Source organism: Dermacentor silvarum, chromosome 2, assembly GCF_013339745.2.
Source record: "Dermacentor silvarum isolate Dsil-2018 chromosome 2, BIME_Dsil_1.4, whole genome shotgun sequence".
NCBI lineage: Eukaryota > Metazoa > Arthropoda > Arachnida > Ixodida > Ixodidae > Dermacentor > Dermacentor silvarum.
The window spans coordinates 130443611-130460297 of record NC_051155.1 but is presented as its reverse complement, the minus strand read 5'-3'; the positions used below and the strand labels follow the sequence as shown (position 1 = coordinate 130460297).

The 16687-nt window shown below is 47.9% G+C and overlaps 1 protein-coding gene across 1 annotated transcript in view; it reads right to left on the bottom strand.

Annotated features, from left to right (window-relative positions):
• Nucleotides 1-472: 472 nt before the first annotated feature.
• The window catches only part of LOC119440384 (hydroxyproline dehydrogenase), a 57923-nt gene continuing 41708 nt past the window's right edge, over nucleotides 473-16687 (bottom strand). The window contains exons 7-10 of the mRNA XM_049662898.1: nucleotides 13477-13674; nucleotides 5505-5680; nucleotides 1726-1827; nucleotides 473-572 (exon numbers count right to left, since the gene is read on the bottom strand). Of these exons, the coding sequence (XP_049518855.1) occupies nucleotides 473-572; nucleotides 1726-1827; nucleotides 5505-5680; nucleotides 13477-13674 (576 nt within the window). The remainder of the gene's footprint in view (nucleotides 573-1725; nucleotides 1828-5504; nucleotides 5681-13476; nucleotides 13675-16687) is intronic.

Genomic DNA, 16687 nt, shown 5'->3' with positions numbered 1-16687 from the left:
GTTGGATGGGTCCGTGCCGCCACCGGAGTCATTTGATCACGGTTCATAATGGTTCGACACGGATGGACACGGCACTAAAGAGCGATAACGGCTTATGATGATCGGAACGTCATCAGCGCGCACCTGGGGCAGCCACCTGCAGTACCTTGCTTGCGTTATTAATGCACCTTGTGCTGGCTGGATCAAGTGTCATAACACTGATAATGACACTGGTCTGCGCGGAGATGAGCAAGTGGCACAATGCTTACTAGGCATGCTTAGACAACTCCCAGAGCAGTTTCTGCGTGAACTTTTAATCACTCTATCTCTCTAATAGATCACCGGTTACCGCCCTGCGCCTTGTATGTTGTGCCCAACTCCATTTTTTTTGTCGTACTATTCTCAACTAGTATGTTGGCTACCCCCAATTGCTTTCTTATTACACCTATCATTTCATCGCGGTGATCTACTCATCCCGAAATAGAACATTTGCTCATGACCTACCTAAAGGGAAGGTGATGTGATCGTACATGCCCAACAGCTGTCCAAAGCTGACCCTCTTGTCGTTAACAGCCAGACCCAGCTCCTGCATCCTAGAAGAAAATGAAATAGCAGAACAAAACATAACACGACCGCTGTGATCTGTAGACTTCAACAAACAATAGGTCAACAAAAACATGCCGACAAGATGACACTTCCTTTGTGTCACCTTGTTGGCGTATTGTGGTCCTGCGCCTGATGAAATGACCAGGCAAGAACATTCTGCAGCTCATCACTAACGGCTCGATTTTCTCGTTGTTCTCGTGGTAGCTTCAACTCTTGGACATATCACGCACGAGATTTCGCTGATAGCGTAACCGCTTAATCAGACTTAATCCTCAACGATCTGTGCGAGACACACGCAAAGGCAGGAAAATTTTAAAAAATATTATGTAACGTGGACTTCTCTCTTTAAAATTGCACTCTGTAGCATACGAAACCACCATACAACTATGTCAGACCAAGGATAGCGGTTCCGCAAACGGCGCTTTGTTTGTTACGAACAAATTCGATTGTTTGTTTTCATAGAGAAATTTTTACATAGCTAAACAGCGTTCAACGCATGCGTAATCTTATGTATTTTCGAAGGGCGTTGCCACTTCACTGCGTGACAGAAAAGCTTGCGTAGGTATGAACATGAACTCGCAACTCATGTTTGACCTATTCTCTTGCATTGCCACGTGGAGAAGTAACACGTGCCATGCCCTTATTTGTTTTGTTTTTTGTTTTTTCAAATGAACACATATTCTCTGCAATGATTTGAATATGTGAAGGCTATAGGAAAATCTAGATCGGAATACCAAGAAGTTACGCGTCCCTCGTTTCCGCAAATTGCCAAGTGAGGGGCGTCCGCGTGGCAGCAAAAGATGGACACTACATTCTACGAGCTGCGAGAGTCATGTGATTGGAGTTTGGGCTTCCAGTCCGAACTCTAACGTCGTACTCGAATGAGTTCAGGATTACAGTCGGATATCTCGGAGGCCATTCGTAATAGTGATGCATACGGCGAGGTCCTCGATAGGTGGTGTCCCCATCGCGTAGGCCTAACGGCGGCTCCCTGAGAGTAATGTAAGTCAATCTGGAAGGTCATGCTTTTGCTACACTGCGGGCTGTGTAAAGTGCCGGTGAGGTCATGGACGCCATTTTTAGTCTTGAAGCACGTGTTCAGCGTCTACAAGATGCAGCCCTTCTGCGGAAATGTCGTACCGTCTGGTTGCCGTACGTATGCTGTCCTCGTTGTGTGTCGCTACCACCAGGCGGCACTCCCTCTCCGAACTGCGTATGTGTTCGAGGAGGTAGCACAGCACCCTGCAAACAGTAATAAGTGCGGCCACAGAAACGTCCACTGTTATTCTCTCAGGGAATTCGGCAGTATAGAAAAAAATTAACAAACGGAACACAAGAAAACAGTGGAACTTTTTCTGAAAAAAAAAATCGTGCAGGAATAATGTTCCGACGATAAGCAACATCACTTGCGGATCTTAAAACAACTGGAAAACCATCTAGAAGGCGTGAATTCTTTCGAACCCGTATGTCTTTTTTTTTAGTTGAGTAAAATTCATTTTATTATCTGCACATCACGTCGGTCGTATACATTTGGGTTATTGACCCTCACGGAATTTGCGGGACAGTCCCGAAGTTCATTTCTACAGCGAAGCGAGACCTGACTTTTTCTGGACAACTATTTGTCCCGAAATGAAGAGTTCCGGTGACCTGATCCAAATGTTTATCTTAGGTGCAGGTGGAATACACACGCGAATTTCAAGAACCAGCTAAGAATTGGAGCTGTCCAAACCTCAAACGTTTTATGAGCAATGTCCTAGTGAAGAGACTGTTACCACGAATTACCTGCGGACAGACAACACATAGCACGCGGAGCTCCTTGGGCTATTGTTAAAGTGAGGCGCGGGGACTGAAGGAAACACTGCTACCGGAGGTCAGGGACGCCATACAGACGGAAAACATGCCGAAGAACATGCACCCGGTGCATGACGTGCAAAGACGTAAACGACGGGCGGTAGCAATCCTCGAGGTGCACGGAAGACGAGAAGGCGTCCTGTTTGTCGATGCAGCCAGGTACCCGCGGCCCGCCGGTAACGTTGATGGCGACGAGGGACGACGACCACCATCGCCACTACAACGAAATGTGCGAGACGAACCGATGATGCCAACACCACCATCTCTACTACTACTACGGCAAAAACGGCAGCAGCAACAGCCTTCTCTATGGCGGTCGTAGATACGAAGGGAAGGATCCGAGTCACGGCATCAGCTAGGCTGCCGTCGGCCGAAGCAGCGGAGGAGATGGCCATAGCCCTCGCGGTACTCCACGGAGGTACGGAGGATAGCCTGATAATAAGCGACTCCAAATCAGCGATCCGGAACTACACCAAAGGTTGGGTGTGCGCGGATGTGGCGCGCATGCTCAACGCCAGAGCCGGAGACTTCGTGTCCGGCAGGATTACGATCAAGTCCCTCAAATGGTTCCCCGCGCACGTCGGGGAGCTTGGTACTAAAGAAGACAACAGCCGCAACAACAACAATACTAACGGCCGAAAACACACCGGCATCCCGCCCAACCACAACGAGCGTGCCCATCTCGTCGCGAGGCAACTTACCCGCCGCGACGCGATCACCCAGAGGGCAGCCGCCGTTGTTGTGCGGGACCCCACCGGAGGAATTATCAACACAACCCAAATCGCGGCGGTCGGAGCTGGGGGCCACGGGGACGCCGACTGTGATATCGAGGAGTTTCCGGCCTCGTACCGAGAGGTTCTTGCACACTATAGGAAAGAACGTATGACATATCCACAACCCCACGGGCGGCTGGACAGGTCCCAGGCAGTCGACCTGAGGCGGTTGCAGACGGGCACTTTCACCAACCCCTATCACCTGCACCGCCTGTGGCCCGCGCTGCACCCGTCGCCCGGCTGCCCGTGGTGCGAGCACGAACGGGCTGATATGGCCCATATACTTTGGGAATGTCAACGCCCTGAAGAAGAAGGACCAAGAGGAAGGGGAAGATAACAGCAGGACCTTCTGAAGCGGGGCGCCTCGCTGAGAGATGGCAAGCCGCCCTCCTCAGCGAGGCACCCGAGGACCAGGAGTGGGCCGTCCAGCGGGCCAGGGCCATTGCTGAGGATCTCGAAAGATTTTTCTCCGGCGATGGACCCCTGGCAGCCTAGCCCCGGGCACCAACAGCCTTAACCGCTGGACAAATAAAGTTTATTCCTATCCTATCCTTGTTAAAGTGAAGCGTAACTAACGCCTAAAGGGTGAGAAATTATGTTGTTAGCATTTTAACCCGGAGCATGTATGCCCGCAAGCAGCAAGTAGGAAAAAATGAAGAGCTGACACATAAGAAGAAAATAATATTTCACCACCTGAATGTCAGTATTTTTTGGGTCACCCCCACCACTTCACGCACCACTCCTGCGTCCAGACTGTCTCGGCCGAAAGTTGGCTATTATCATGTGTCTGTCGCTTCAACACTGTTTTGCGAAGCAAGGAAGGCATCACAACTGAGCCCAGCTCTTCTATATGCGAGAAGTTATTGCGCGCAAACGAGCTCATGTACATGCAGTTACACTACACGATCAACATTGCTCTGTGGCATTTTTTTACGCCGCCTGACTCACACACGACGGCGAGCTTTGTTAGAGCTGCACTCGGTGTTCAAAACGAGCAAAAAAAAAAAAAAAAGCGCAGTGATGTAACGATACGGAACGTCCTATGCAAACTTATCTTGGTGAAGGATTCTTATTCTTTTGCTTTTTCGCTGATTAAATACAGGTCTTTTTGTTTGCTTTCCAACTTCCAGTGACTTTGATGGCGGTAGAACATATTTTTGCTCACAGGTTAGCAACGTGCTATAGTACTTTAATGCTGCAATGTACCATAAAAAATTCGAGACATATGCCTTATGTAATAATTGACCGATATGTACTAATTGTGTACCACCGACCGACCGGTAATGGGCACAAGCGTACCCCGGCCTGACATTCCGCTTTCTTTAGGAGTGATACGCTTGGGAAAGGAGCCTGCACCCTAAATTCTCGTGGCAATCCTCGCGAGCACAAAAATGGAGGTTGGGCCGCTTCCATGGCGGCACTTTCCTATGTGACGCCCAAAATGCACCTATAGAGATGGGAACGCCTTCGCGTTGAGGACAAACACACTTTCCAAGCGTTGAAGTCCCATAATGGCATAGCACCAGGCTCGGAACGCGCTTGTACCTATTTACCGATCGGTAACCGGCGGCAGCACTTGCCTCCCACCACCACGGCGGGTGCTCTTCAACAAGGTCGTCTGTGATTGGACAAACGGCACCCAGAGACCACGCTTGAAATCTCTATTGGGTCCCCTTTCGAGATGTGAACCCCCACAAGAAGCCGAGCACCAGGCCAGGGGACATCTCTACCCGTTACAAGAAGTACCGGAATTTGAACTCAGTACGTCCAGCATACGAAGCGGACCTTCTACCGCTAGGCACAACTGCAGTGGCCAATAATATTCCGCAATAATCTACCTCAGTAATCTACCGACCAACCGACTGACCGACTGGCTCACTGACAAACTGAATAACTGACTGGCATAACCTCCAAACTGGAACGTTGCCTTCTACGGCTCTGGTTGGGACGTATTGAGGAACGTAGAACTGCGATATCGATAACTGCTACACGTAACTTCTAGGCCTGTGCGTCACATGTCATTACATCTCCGGGAAATGCCTGAGCTCCGACTGACCATGCTTAGCGAAAACGATGGACAAACCAAGCGTCGTTGGTGCCCCGTTTTTAATGTATGCACTTGTGGATGTTGCTTTAGATGACGCCATGTCACAAAACACACTCTCCTGGATACTATTCAGGAAGTGTTGGCACACCGCAGCCATCACGTGGACGAAAGGTACGCACCTGACAAATAATTCTTTCGCCGGGGCGCTGGTCATGCATGAGGAGTCAGCGGCATGAGCGTGAGCTTACCGGTCGTAGTTCTCGTTGGTCTTCCGATAGCTGCTACAGACAGCGTCGACCTCGCAACACTCCCTGGCCTTTCTGCGCTCACCGTCCATGTAAGCACCGCGTACCAGTTTGACGCCGAACGAGGCGCCCATGCGAGTGGCTAGGCACAGGTGACGTCCAACCTTGTCGGGAGTGTCCTGCATAGCCCAGTGACGTCTTCTACACCTCGCTCGTACGCCGTAATGGCTCCCCAAGTTACCCGCCTAAAAACTTCTTAAGAGCATTACACTACCTTTCAAAACAGCAATTACGCTACAATTAAGCATCTTGCTTTTTTGCGTTATTATCTAGCTGCATGCCGACTCCCAGATATATAACGACATGCGTAACTTGAAATATATGCAAAACACAACCTTTATGTACTATCTCCTCCGGGACACTTTAATGGCAGTAAACCGAAGTGAACAGAATTGACCCTGTGACTTTATCACGTAGTAGCAGACACGCCACTCACTAGCACCCAGGTAACACGAGCATGGAAACACTTCCGCAGCGCCATATGTTTCTCAAGGAGCACACCGGAAGTCTGCCTTAGGCAACCGGAAGTTGAAGTGTCTACGAAACCATGAGAATAATATAACCCATCTAAAAGGAGGTAATGGTTCAAGTTAACAATGGTATCGGATAGATACGCTATAAGAGCATAAGCTTATTTAAGGAAATGGCCAATTAACCGTCAGGTTCTTCTCATCATTGTGGTGATTAACTATCATCATCAGCAATGGCTCGAACGCCGTTTCCTTCCACAGCTGTTGAACTCTGTGTCGCGTAACGCAGGACGAAGAGGTCTGGGAGGAAGCCCTTAAAAGCGGCGACCTGTCGGTTAAACTTCGGGCTGTCCTGAGGGCCTGCGAGAGGGCGGAGGGCTACGGTCTTCCGGTCCCTGCGTGGGAGCGGCCCGCGACTGCTACCGACTCCCCCTGAAAGGGGGCGTCCAAACGCAGTTCCTCAGGACCTGAATAAAAGTTATTTGTCTGTCTGTCTGTCTGTCTTCCACAGCTGGCTCGTTGGCGCCCCTGGACGCAACCGCGCGAACGCGCTCGTGCCACTGCGCACGCGTTCGTCGCCGTCTTCTTTCACAGCTGGCGCCGTTGCCGCTCATCATTCCAGCGTAGAATTTTTCTCTTCTGTCGTCGTAATGGGGAGGCCACGTTTAAAGGGGTATGAGCTATTGCTTAAGGGGTATGAACCATTCACTGTTCGTGTCCTAACGTGCGCTCCGCCGGCGTGTCAGGACACGTCGTCAGTTGCTCCTGTTGGTGTGGTAGGAGAAGGACGTGCGTTAACCTGAGGTCGAGGGGCTAGCGCCATTAAAGACACTGAAAAGGAACATTCAGGTCGCCTACAGCTTTTTTTTCTTTCTTTCTTTTTTTTTTTTTTTTTTTTACTGCGACAGCAGTCAAGTTATAGAAATGAGGGGTCGGATTCTGTAACGCTTCGGTTTACATTGGGGTGGTCTGTTGACGTAATGAAAACAAGTGGAAGGACAGAGGCCAATCGTCGCGAAGGTTTTTTAGGGGCGAAGCTCCTTAGGGTGTGGGTTTGTCCCTCCTCTGTAGTATGTAGTAGTAGTAGTAGTAGTAGTCGTCGTCGTAGTAGGTAGCCACGTCTACTTTTATGAAAAAAAATTCCGAAAGTTGTGTCCGTAGCGCGGAATCGAACCAGGGACCCCTCGCTTCCGAACGCGCGGCGCTAACCACTACGCCACGAAGCGCACATGGACGCACGCACCACGATGACAATAAATACCCAACATTAACGAAAGACTCCGCGTTTCTAACGCGTTTGTGCTAGCGCGTTACGCCCGTGTAAGAAGCTGGTGTAAGACGCTGTGGCCTCTCCGCCTTACCCCCGTATTCATAAACGATCCTCGACTTGAACTTGACTTGCCACCGCCTTGGGCAGCGCGTTCGAAGCGCGTTGAAGGCGGTGGCAAGTCAAGTTCAAGTCGAGGTCCGTTTATGAATACGGGGGTTATACTCTCTCAGCAGTCATGTGATGGCGTCGGCAAACGCGGTGCACGTTCCGGCATGTGTAAACGGCTGCGTAAGACGCTGTGGCCTCTCCCCCTTACTAGAGAGTACTGCACGTTTCTAGCGCGTTTGTGCTAGCGTTAATGAAGGGCGCTGTTATAAAATAGGAATGACGTCACATATGGCGCGTGTCATTGGTGGAAGTCAATCGTTCGATTTAGTGCGGCGAGACTGGGCGAATTACACGGAAGATTCACGGTTTACCTATGATTCCCTCCGGAGCTTCGCCCACCCATCATCATTCACCCCGTGGATATGCGGTGTTTTTTTTTTTTTTTTTTTTTTTTTTTTTGTGGCAGTGAACGTCACAAACCGAGTAAAATTATAGCAATTTACGAGCGCTTCTTGGTAAATAAAAATAATTTGTTCATGGTATTGATGAGGTTTATATTTTTCATTATGAAACGTGTGTGAGTTGTACTGGCGGAGAGTGCCTTAACGAATTTTGTTTACTTCGGTTGACCCATTTATGCCGCTAGATGGGACGTCGTACGCTAACTTTGCGTTGCGGCCCCAATACACACTCAAGTTTCTCGCACAGTCGGAGCGCTGTCGCTTTTGAGAGTCTGAATTGTCGCCTGAATTCCTCGTCTGTCATCTCAAAGGCGTCTTGTCGACGTCGAGGTCGTCGCTGTCTATCACGGAGGCTCGCTATAAAAGCACGATAACAGGCGCCACAGGCACCGCACACGCCGTCATTTTGCTCCGAGTGCTGCAATCTCGCCCGTGCACACGGCACGCACAGGCTCTGCACACGGCACACCGCGCTTCGGATCAGACCGAAGCAGCGCGCGCGGCTTCGCTTCGTAGCAGACGACAAATTCGGTTTCCGCGCGATTGACATGTGCGTGCCGTCATAAAAAAAAAAAATGCGTTCGCACCCAGGCGGCGACCAATCGCTGCACGCAAACCGAATTCTTCGAAAACCGAAGCATTACAGAATACGGCCCCAGGTTTGCCTTGGCCGTCAGTTGCATCCGTTCATCCATTCTGTTACGCTGACGATGTCCTTTGTCATCATCGACGACACGCAATGAAGTTATCTATCGTCGTCATGCCACCTCGACATCCACAGCATCGCCATTGCCACAGCGCAAGGAAAAAGAACAGTTATTTACAACCTACTTCACTGGAATATGTAGCCATGCCAGTGAAAACATGTGAATTTGGGAGCCGAGCTCGCTAACCACTGAGCTACCTTGCAACAAGAGTGCTCGGCAATTAGTGCAAGTAATTACGGTCCGCACAGACTCCGAGAGCAGTGGCGGCTGTGCTTGTATTTCGGGGGCGAGAAAGAGTAGTACTGAGGGGTATTCTGTAAAAGTCCACCTAGTGCAGGGGCGTAGCCAGAAATTTTTCCGGGGGGGGGCAAGCTTCCGCTTTTCTCTAGGTCGCGTGATCGATAGTAAATATCGGTAATTAAAGCAGACTCTATACATGTATATCAAAGACATGGGACCGCCCCTCCCCCCCCCCCCCCCCCCCTCGCGTGTGCGTGTGCTTGTGAAGAAATTAAGTAAAAAGTAAAGTAAGCTCAGTAAATACAGTAAGTACGACAGATACAGTGGGCGTTTGGAGCAACGGTCTCTCATCGCGCCACTGAATGGACCAGTCTTCGAAAACGCATCATTGAGACGACCCGTGCGATCGGAGAAGACACCATTAATTGTTAATTTGCGTTAAGCGTAGATGGCGTCGTCCTCGTCGGGGCGAAGTGCGTTTTCACAAGTCAAGGACGGCTATACGCGTGAAAATACACGTGTGACCAGGCTATACCTACTCTCATAGCAATAGCTTGTTCGCTGCGTCTTTGCGCTAGAAAACTTAAATACGCGCAAAAACGCGTAAGGCTTTATTTATTTATTTATTTTCGAAGCTTTCGTCGCCCTTCTCCCTCATACGAGAGGTTCGCATTTCTTGCGGCAAGTACATGCGCCGCTGTGTCTTCCGCTGTGTGCGAGCGTGCATCCGTCATTTGCCTTTACGTCAACAGATTCAGAATTGTACAGAATATTTCACCGCACAGCATAGATATGGCATCTGTACGCATTTTAAGTAGTGCGTGCAACTCATTTCTGCTTCACTTAAGCCGGCGCAAACAGGAAGCGGCCTTATACCTCACAGAATCTCGACTTATTGGTGTACTAGTGATGCAGGAATGAACTCCGGTATTGTTCAGTGCATAATGCACGTAATCAATTCCTCAGGACGCGTGAACTCCGACGAGAACTGTCAGTGCCTGCAACAAGAGTTTACTTACGCTGTACTGCGCACAGCAGTAATTCATGCTTGTCGGCTGTCTGTTTCGTGCATTGTGTTGCGAGTCGGTGGAATTTCACTGCTGTCATGAACCCCTTCGTGTGTACATTGCTGGTTTGGGATTCCACAACAAAACAGCAACTACCAGCCTTCCGTAATTGCTGGTTTGGGATTCAACAACACAACAGTAATTACCAGCCTTCCGTAGGGGCGCAATCGCAAACAAGAGACGTTTCTCGCACAGACTAAGCCTACGTTCACACTTGGTAAGCGGCCGGAAAATTTTTTCCGCGCCTGTCCAAGTTGTTCACATTTGTTTTGCTACCGCCGCGGCCGCCGCTGCCGTTTTCGTCTAGATCCATCTAGTCTGCGTACGTTTGTCGGCGTGGTGGCGCTCATTACCGCATTATTTTGAGCGGTATGTTCATTCTTTGACCCACGTACCGTCATCAAAAGTGATCATTTTACGCAACTTCGCGTGTCATCTGCGACCTTCGGTAAGTTCCTCGTTGGCGTTCCGTAATTCTACGTACACGGGCGCGGTCGCGCTGAGTCACAGGTTGGTGCCTAGGCGTGATAATATTTCTTTAATAGCTTTTATTTACAAGTTGTAATAACATTTCATCATTAAGTATTGTCGGCGCCTCCAGGACACCAAAGGGGCAACGGGAACACCACAGCTAAAACCCGGGCTGGCCCTTGTGTAGGGGCTCGCCAAAGCCTGCGCGTCCTACGTGAGACCTACGCTCCCAATCTATCGTCGCGACGAGAAAAGCACCCCGCGACTTCTGCAACATACCGTACACGTGCGAGGAGAATTATGGAGCGCCAACGAGGAATCTGCCTAACTATTGTCTACCATGGAAGTGGAAGAAGAAATGGCCTTTATACTTCTACCTACTTGTTTTCTAGAAATGGACAATAAATAAACGGAAGACGCGGACACCTCGGAAACGGCGGTGGTGGGTTCGCCTGCCTGGCTTTGCTAAAGTGTTAGAAGGTGGACCCGCCGCGGTTGCTCAGTGGCTATGGTGTTGGGCTGCTGAGCACGAGGTCGCGGGATCGAATCCCGGCCACGGCGGCTGCATTTCGATGGGGGCGAAATGCGAAAACACCCGTGTACTTAGATTTAGGTGCACGTTAAAGAACCCCATGTGGTCCAAATTTACGGAGTCCCCCACTACGGCGTGCCTCATAATCAGAACTGGTTTTGGCACGTAAAACCCCATAATTTAATTTTTCAAGTGTTAGAAGTTGGGTCACGCAAAGGCTTCGTTGCCGCACCTCCGGTCGCGCGACGTTGAATACTATCGCGAGTATTGCTGACAGTACGTTTTAATGCCACTCTTGTCGTAGAGCAAGGGCTGGTTCTTGATCGCGTCGATCAGCCTTACAGCCTACACTTTTGGTGCCATGTTCAATTTTACGACCGGTTGTTTACATGCTAGTGTAGCTTCCAGTGAAGCAGAACGACCTTCCGCCGCGTTTCCGCTTCGCCATGGCGAAAAAATCGGCCCGCGACCGATTTGGCTCGCAGCCTGTTTTTCTGCCTGTTAGGCCGCCTAGGCGGGCGGATTTTTGCAAGATTTTGCCGCCTCCTACAGCTTCGAGACCAAGTGTGAACGTAGCCTAAGATCCTGCGCGAGCGTGGCCTAACCGGCACCTGAAGGGAAGCGGCGGAAATGTATACCAGAGATTTAAATGTATACCTGGGGTCTTTAACGTGCACCTAAATCTAAGTAAACGGGCCGCGAGCGTTTTCGCCATCATCTAAAATGCGGCTGCCGCATTTGTTGCTTCATTTGTTGCGCATTTGTTGCTTCAGAATGCGGCCGCCACATTCTCGCCCAAAACTTCACAGAGTGTCAAAGCCTTGACAAACACCGTGACAGTTTTTTTTCATATGCAGACATGATTCGCTGTAAATTACCAACCCAAACGGAAGCGCCCAGGAATGAAATTGTGATAGTAGCACCGGTTTCCTGAATTATGACAGTGCGAAGCGACGAAAACAAAGGATGGGTAAGTGGGAGGGGGGGGGGGGGGGCGGAAAAAATTTCGGGGGAGGGGTTGAACCCCCCCCCCCCCCCCTGGCTACACCCCTGACCTAGTGGACTGTCCATTTAGATTGCCGCTGATTGGTTGCAGCTGTACGAGCGAGGAGGAGACTGGCTGGGGGCACCTGTCTTCTCCTAGCTCTAGCCGATCAGCAGCGGCCGAAATGGACGGTCCACTAGCTGGATAACCCCCCTGTAGCGGACGAAAATTGCATTAGACGCATCGCATAGAAATTGTTCTTGACATGACGGAGGTGTCTCTGCGTGTAATTCTCCGCTGTCGGGCTCGTGAAAGCAGCGTCGATGGCACAAAGGAGGCGTACATGACAATGATGACGATAAGCCTCAAACATGGCACGTGCCCACAATAGAGGATGCACCGAGAATAAGGTGGTTGGCGAAAAACAACGTCGAAAGCATCCACAACGTTATTGCCAACACTGACGACGTAGTAACAATACTGAACTGTTTACACAGTAGCTCTGCAAGTGCTCAGGGAAAATGTAATCACTCAAATCTTGTAGGCGGCACTACAATATTTTGTTCATGACACCAGTTGCAGTAGAAGCTTTGTTCTCGGCGGTGATTTATTCCCAGGCAGGGCTTCGTGCCTCGAGTCATTGAGTCGTCGAGCCTAAAAAGCATGCAGACTTTAAAACAGCAAATGCCTCTTCACATGCGGCATAAATGTTGATTCGCAAAAAAAAAAAAAAAAAAAAAAAAAAAGCTGATTTAAAATTTTGTGAGGAGACCGTGTTTGAAGGTCATCTATATAGAATGACATGCTGCAGTCACGTTGGGCAGGTAGGTGTTTGGACTTGTGCTACTGAAGAATCAAACCAGAGAAATATATCTGTTTCACACAAAACAAACGAACATAAACATGACGTTCCAAGTTTATGTGAATTGAATATATTCAAATAGTGAAATGTAGAACTACCTGAAAAAGAACATAACGTGAGTCTTTTGCCAAAGTGCTGCAAACAAAATGTTCCACAAAGCTATGCATTTCAACTGAATAATTATAGCTATCTTAGCCAGAGGGAGTCTGAGAAGGGTAAGGTTTCTCAATGCGTGCAATTCGAATTACACACCATGCATTACGATGTCGTACAAAATGAAAGTTGCGTACACCAGAAAGAACAAGTCAGGACATCTTCATATAATCCAAACTATTCTTTCAGTACTATTGCATAATTAAATGGCAGTTTAATATTATATTACTTATTGTTTTTTATTGCTTGTTTTTCATCAATAAGTTTTTATGCGCCGACACTCCTACCCCCTAGAAAGCGCGCAATAACTGCTGTGTTCTGATCCACTTCCAATCTAAATATTTGAGGAAGAAGCAGGCAACGGATATGCTGTTGTGGTAGTAAATGAGTTCAAGGAATCGCTGAAGACTGCTGTCTTTTTTTTTTTTTTTTTTTCAATGCGGTGAAGAACATTTACACAGGCTCAACAGTGATTGAGTTAGCGTGTCCAACAGATCAGCGGGAAAAACTCTGTAGCATATAGGCGCCAAAGGGCACTCGTTTGTGCGAAGTGATAACCGCATTATATGGCGTTTATTTGGGCTCTTACCGTCAGGTAGCACTGGTACGTGTTCCACACAAGCGGTGCGCGCTCGTTGAAGGCGACCATGAGAGCGAGACCCAAAAGCTCGATTCCTCCGTTCATGTTCGCGTACTCCGCGTCCACCAGAATCGTCAATCCGGCGTCCTTAGCAGTCTGCGAGAGTTCAGTGCAGCGTTTTGTCACCCGGTCCGGCACCCTGCACCACCACCGCGGTCATAACTCCAAAACTCTACGTCGACTTAAGTAACTCCCAAACTGGCTCCTCCGAAATACCCAGTTCCGATCTGAAAAACACGTGCAGGTCAGGTCCGTCTCCAAAGGCATGTGCACACGGCAGGCCAAATCACTTACCTAGAATATACGAAAAGAGCTTCGCGTAAATCCCGTCAGAATGACGGGTTTTCTATACTATAGTGCGGCGTGTACTTGTTAACTTTCACCGGTGACAGCCTTTCACCGGCTAACAAATGTTGAAAGTTATTGCCCAGCGCGAGACGCACCTTCCTGTATCTAAAGTTTCTCGAATTTTATCGCTGATTCTATCTGTTGTTTATGTTGTCTTGATCACACAGGGCTTCACCCAGCCTTGTGTGCTCAGATTGCGTGCGCGACAAAAACAGTGGTGTACTTTCTGGAACTCACGCAAGCCCCCAGTGTTTACGATGGAAGGTTCAATGAGTCATGTGTAAACAGCCAAACGCGTCTGACCCGCACGTAAGATTTTCGAGGGTCGACCAGTGTGCGTACCGCTATCATTGTGCGGAGTGTTACTTGTTTTTACTGGGCACAGGTTCACCCAACAAATAGTCAGTTTTCTGACTTGCCTTGTGCCACTGGGGTTTTTCGGCGTAACTATAACGTGAAAATTGCTACCTGGGGGTCGCATCTGCCGGTGCCTCTAACGGAAGCGTCCCTAGACAGTAAGCCGCGAGAGAGCGCGTTCCTCTTAGCAATAAAATGGTACGACAGCCTTGGCGCTATCAACCTCTGAAGGCACTTTTGACAAAGGGCTCTTTAGACGGGTGTTGTTATTCATTCCTGCAGTGAATATTTATGTAATTATCTTCGTTTTATTTTTATTTCTATAGTTGTATTCTTCAGCACTGGAATGCTTTGTTTTCATATTTGAAATACTTATTATTTTATTTTTAACCCGCAAAGCCCAAAGTATAATTTTCATGCGCTAAATTTGGTGCCTTAAATATCTGATTTAAGCGATGGAAACCCGATGTAGAGCCCACACTAGCGTTTTTCAAATGCTGCAGGATGATTTTAGTTGGGGATAGTTCAGCAAATCAGTTACTAAATAAATAATTACCATGCTAACTAATATTTGCTCAATTATCATTTCACTGTTTTCTTTGTAAAAATAGGCCATTTTTTTATAGGCGCCACCACATCCCTTATAAAAATGACTATTGAACTGTTCTTGGCATATTGTTGAGGAACTGTTGACACAATATCCTTTCAATAATGTCTCAATAGTTATTGAACGTACACAACAATACATCAACAATAAAGTTGTTGAGCGCTTCACAACAGTAAAGTCATTGACTAATTGTTGTTGACATATTGTTGAATAATGTTGAGTACTATTGAGAATTGTTGAGCAATATTGACATTAAATATATATCTGAAACACACACATGTAGACGTGTATGTGTTTTACACATATATATTGTTTTATTGTTTACTTAATCACCACTAAATATATACAGTGTCACATAACTTGAACCAAATGCCTATCTCTCGAGTCGTAACTGGGGGAGCTTGTGGCAAGACGACGCTGCCGCAGGCGTTCCGCTTCGTTTGCCCTAAATTCAGGGTCAGCGGCTCTTCGCTGACGTTTCGCCTGGGCTTCGGATGCCATCACGCTAGAATCAGTATGCTAGAATCGGACGACAAGCTTCGCTTACTAGAATCGGACGACAAGCTTTGGTTACGTAAAATATGCCTTTGCTTACGTAAGATGCTTACAGCGACAAGCTTTGCTTTAAGATATATTCAATGTCAATATTGCTCAACACTTCTCAATAATATTCAACATTATTTAACAATATGTCAACAACAATTAGTCAATGACTTTACGGTTGTGAGGCGCTCAACAACTTTATTGTTGATGTATTGTTGTGTACGTTCAATAACTATTGAGGCATTATTGAAAGTATATTGTGTCAACAATTCCTCAAGAATATGCCAACAACATATCAATAGTCAGTACTCCATTTTCTCGACAGAGAAAGGGCTGTTGATTTTTGTCTCTTTGGGTCCCACGTATGACAAGGGCAGTTCAAGGAAACGTCCGCGTGCCCGCAGGGGATATGTGCCATTGAGCTTGGACCCTTTCTGCACTGCCTCCAGGATCGGCCCACATGAAAGGGGTGCCATTGATGTTGGACCCTTTCTGCACTGCCTCCAGGATCGGCCCACTTTATCTGCCCCTGTATCTTTCTGCCTTTTGAACGTCGCCATTGGAAATGACAAATAAAACTTCAGCGTAATAGAAGTTACAGCTTGAGTGATACTGTCAAGAAACATTGGGAAGAACTCGCAAGCAATATTTTTTTGTAATTTGTTTGGAGAGTAACTAACATGTGTAGTAAAGGGTTGGTGCCAGAGACCGCCTTTTTTGAAGTTTGACTGGTTGCTCGGATGATCTCGTTTTATTCTCGCAACTTGTCATAGTGGTTTTTGATGTGTGGCAAAGCCAGTGTCAAGCAGACACTATTTACAATTTTTTTTGCTCATATGTTTTGTTTATATCAAGTACAATGCATTGCATGTACGGTACGCTATATTGCACTCTACGTCCATGCCACAGTTGTACTCGTGCCTACGGATGACTAAATTTCATTTTCAACTTGCCGGCATGTTCTCGTTTTGAATGCCCGGATAACAGCTTTGGCTTTTGGCTCAAGGTCACTTGAAGATCGCCGACAACGGGAGCTAAAAGCATTTCATGCTTAAAAGAGTAGGCAACCTTAAACTTTGACTTAGGTGTTTCTTTTTGGCACTCGCATCCCGGCGTTGATGTTCTGTGCTTTGGCAAGGAGTAATAAGTGATTTCTGATCAGTTATAATTATTCCAGACACTTCAGTAACTCAACTTGAACTAAGCTTATGCTTTGATATCATGTCTATAAAGAAACCGATGGATTTTGCACTGTACTACTTTTTTTCTTTTTTTCCTGATTTATTTTTAATCTGGTCTCAGCTA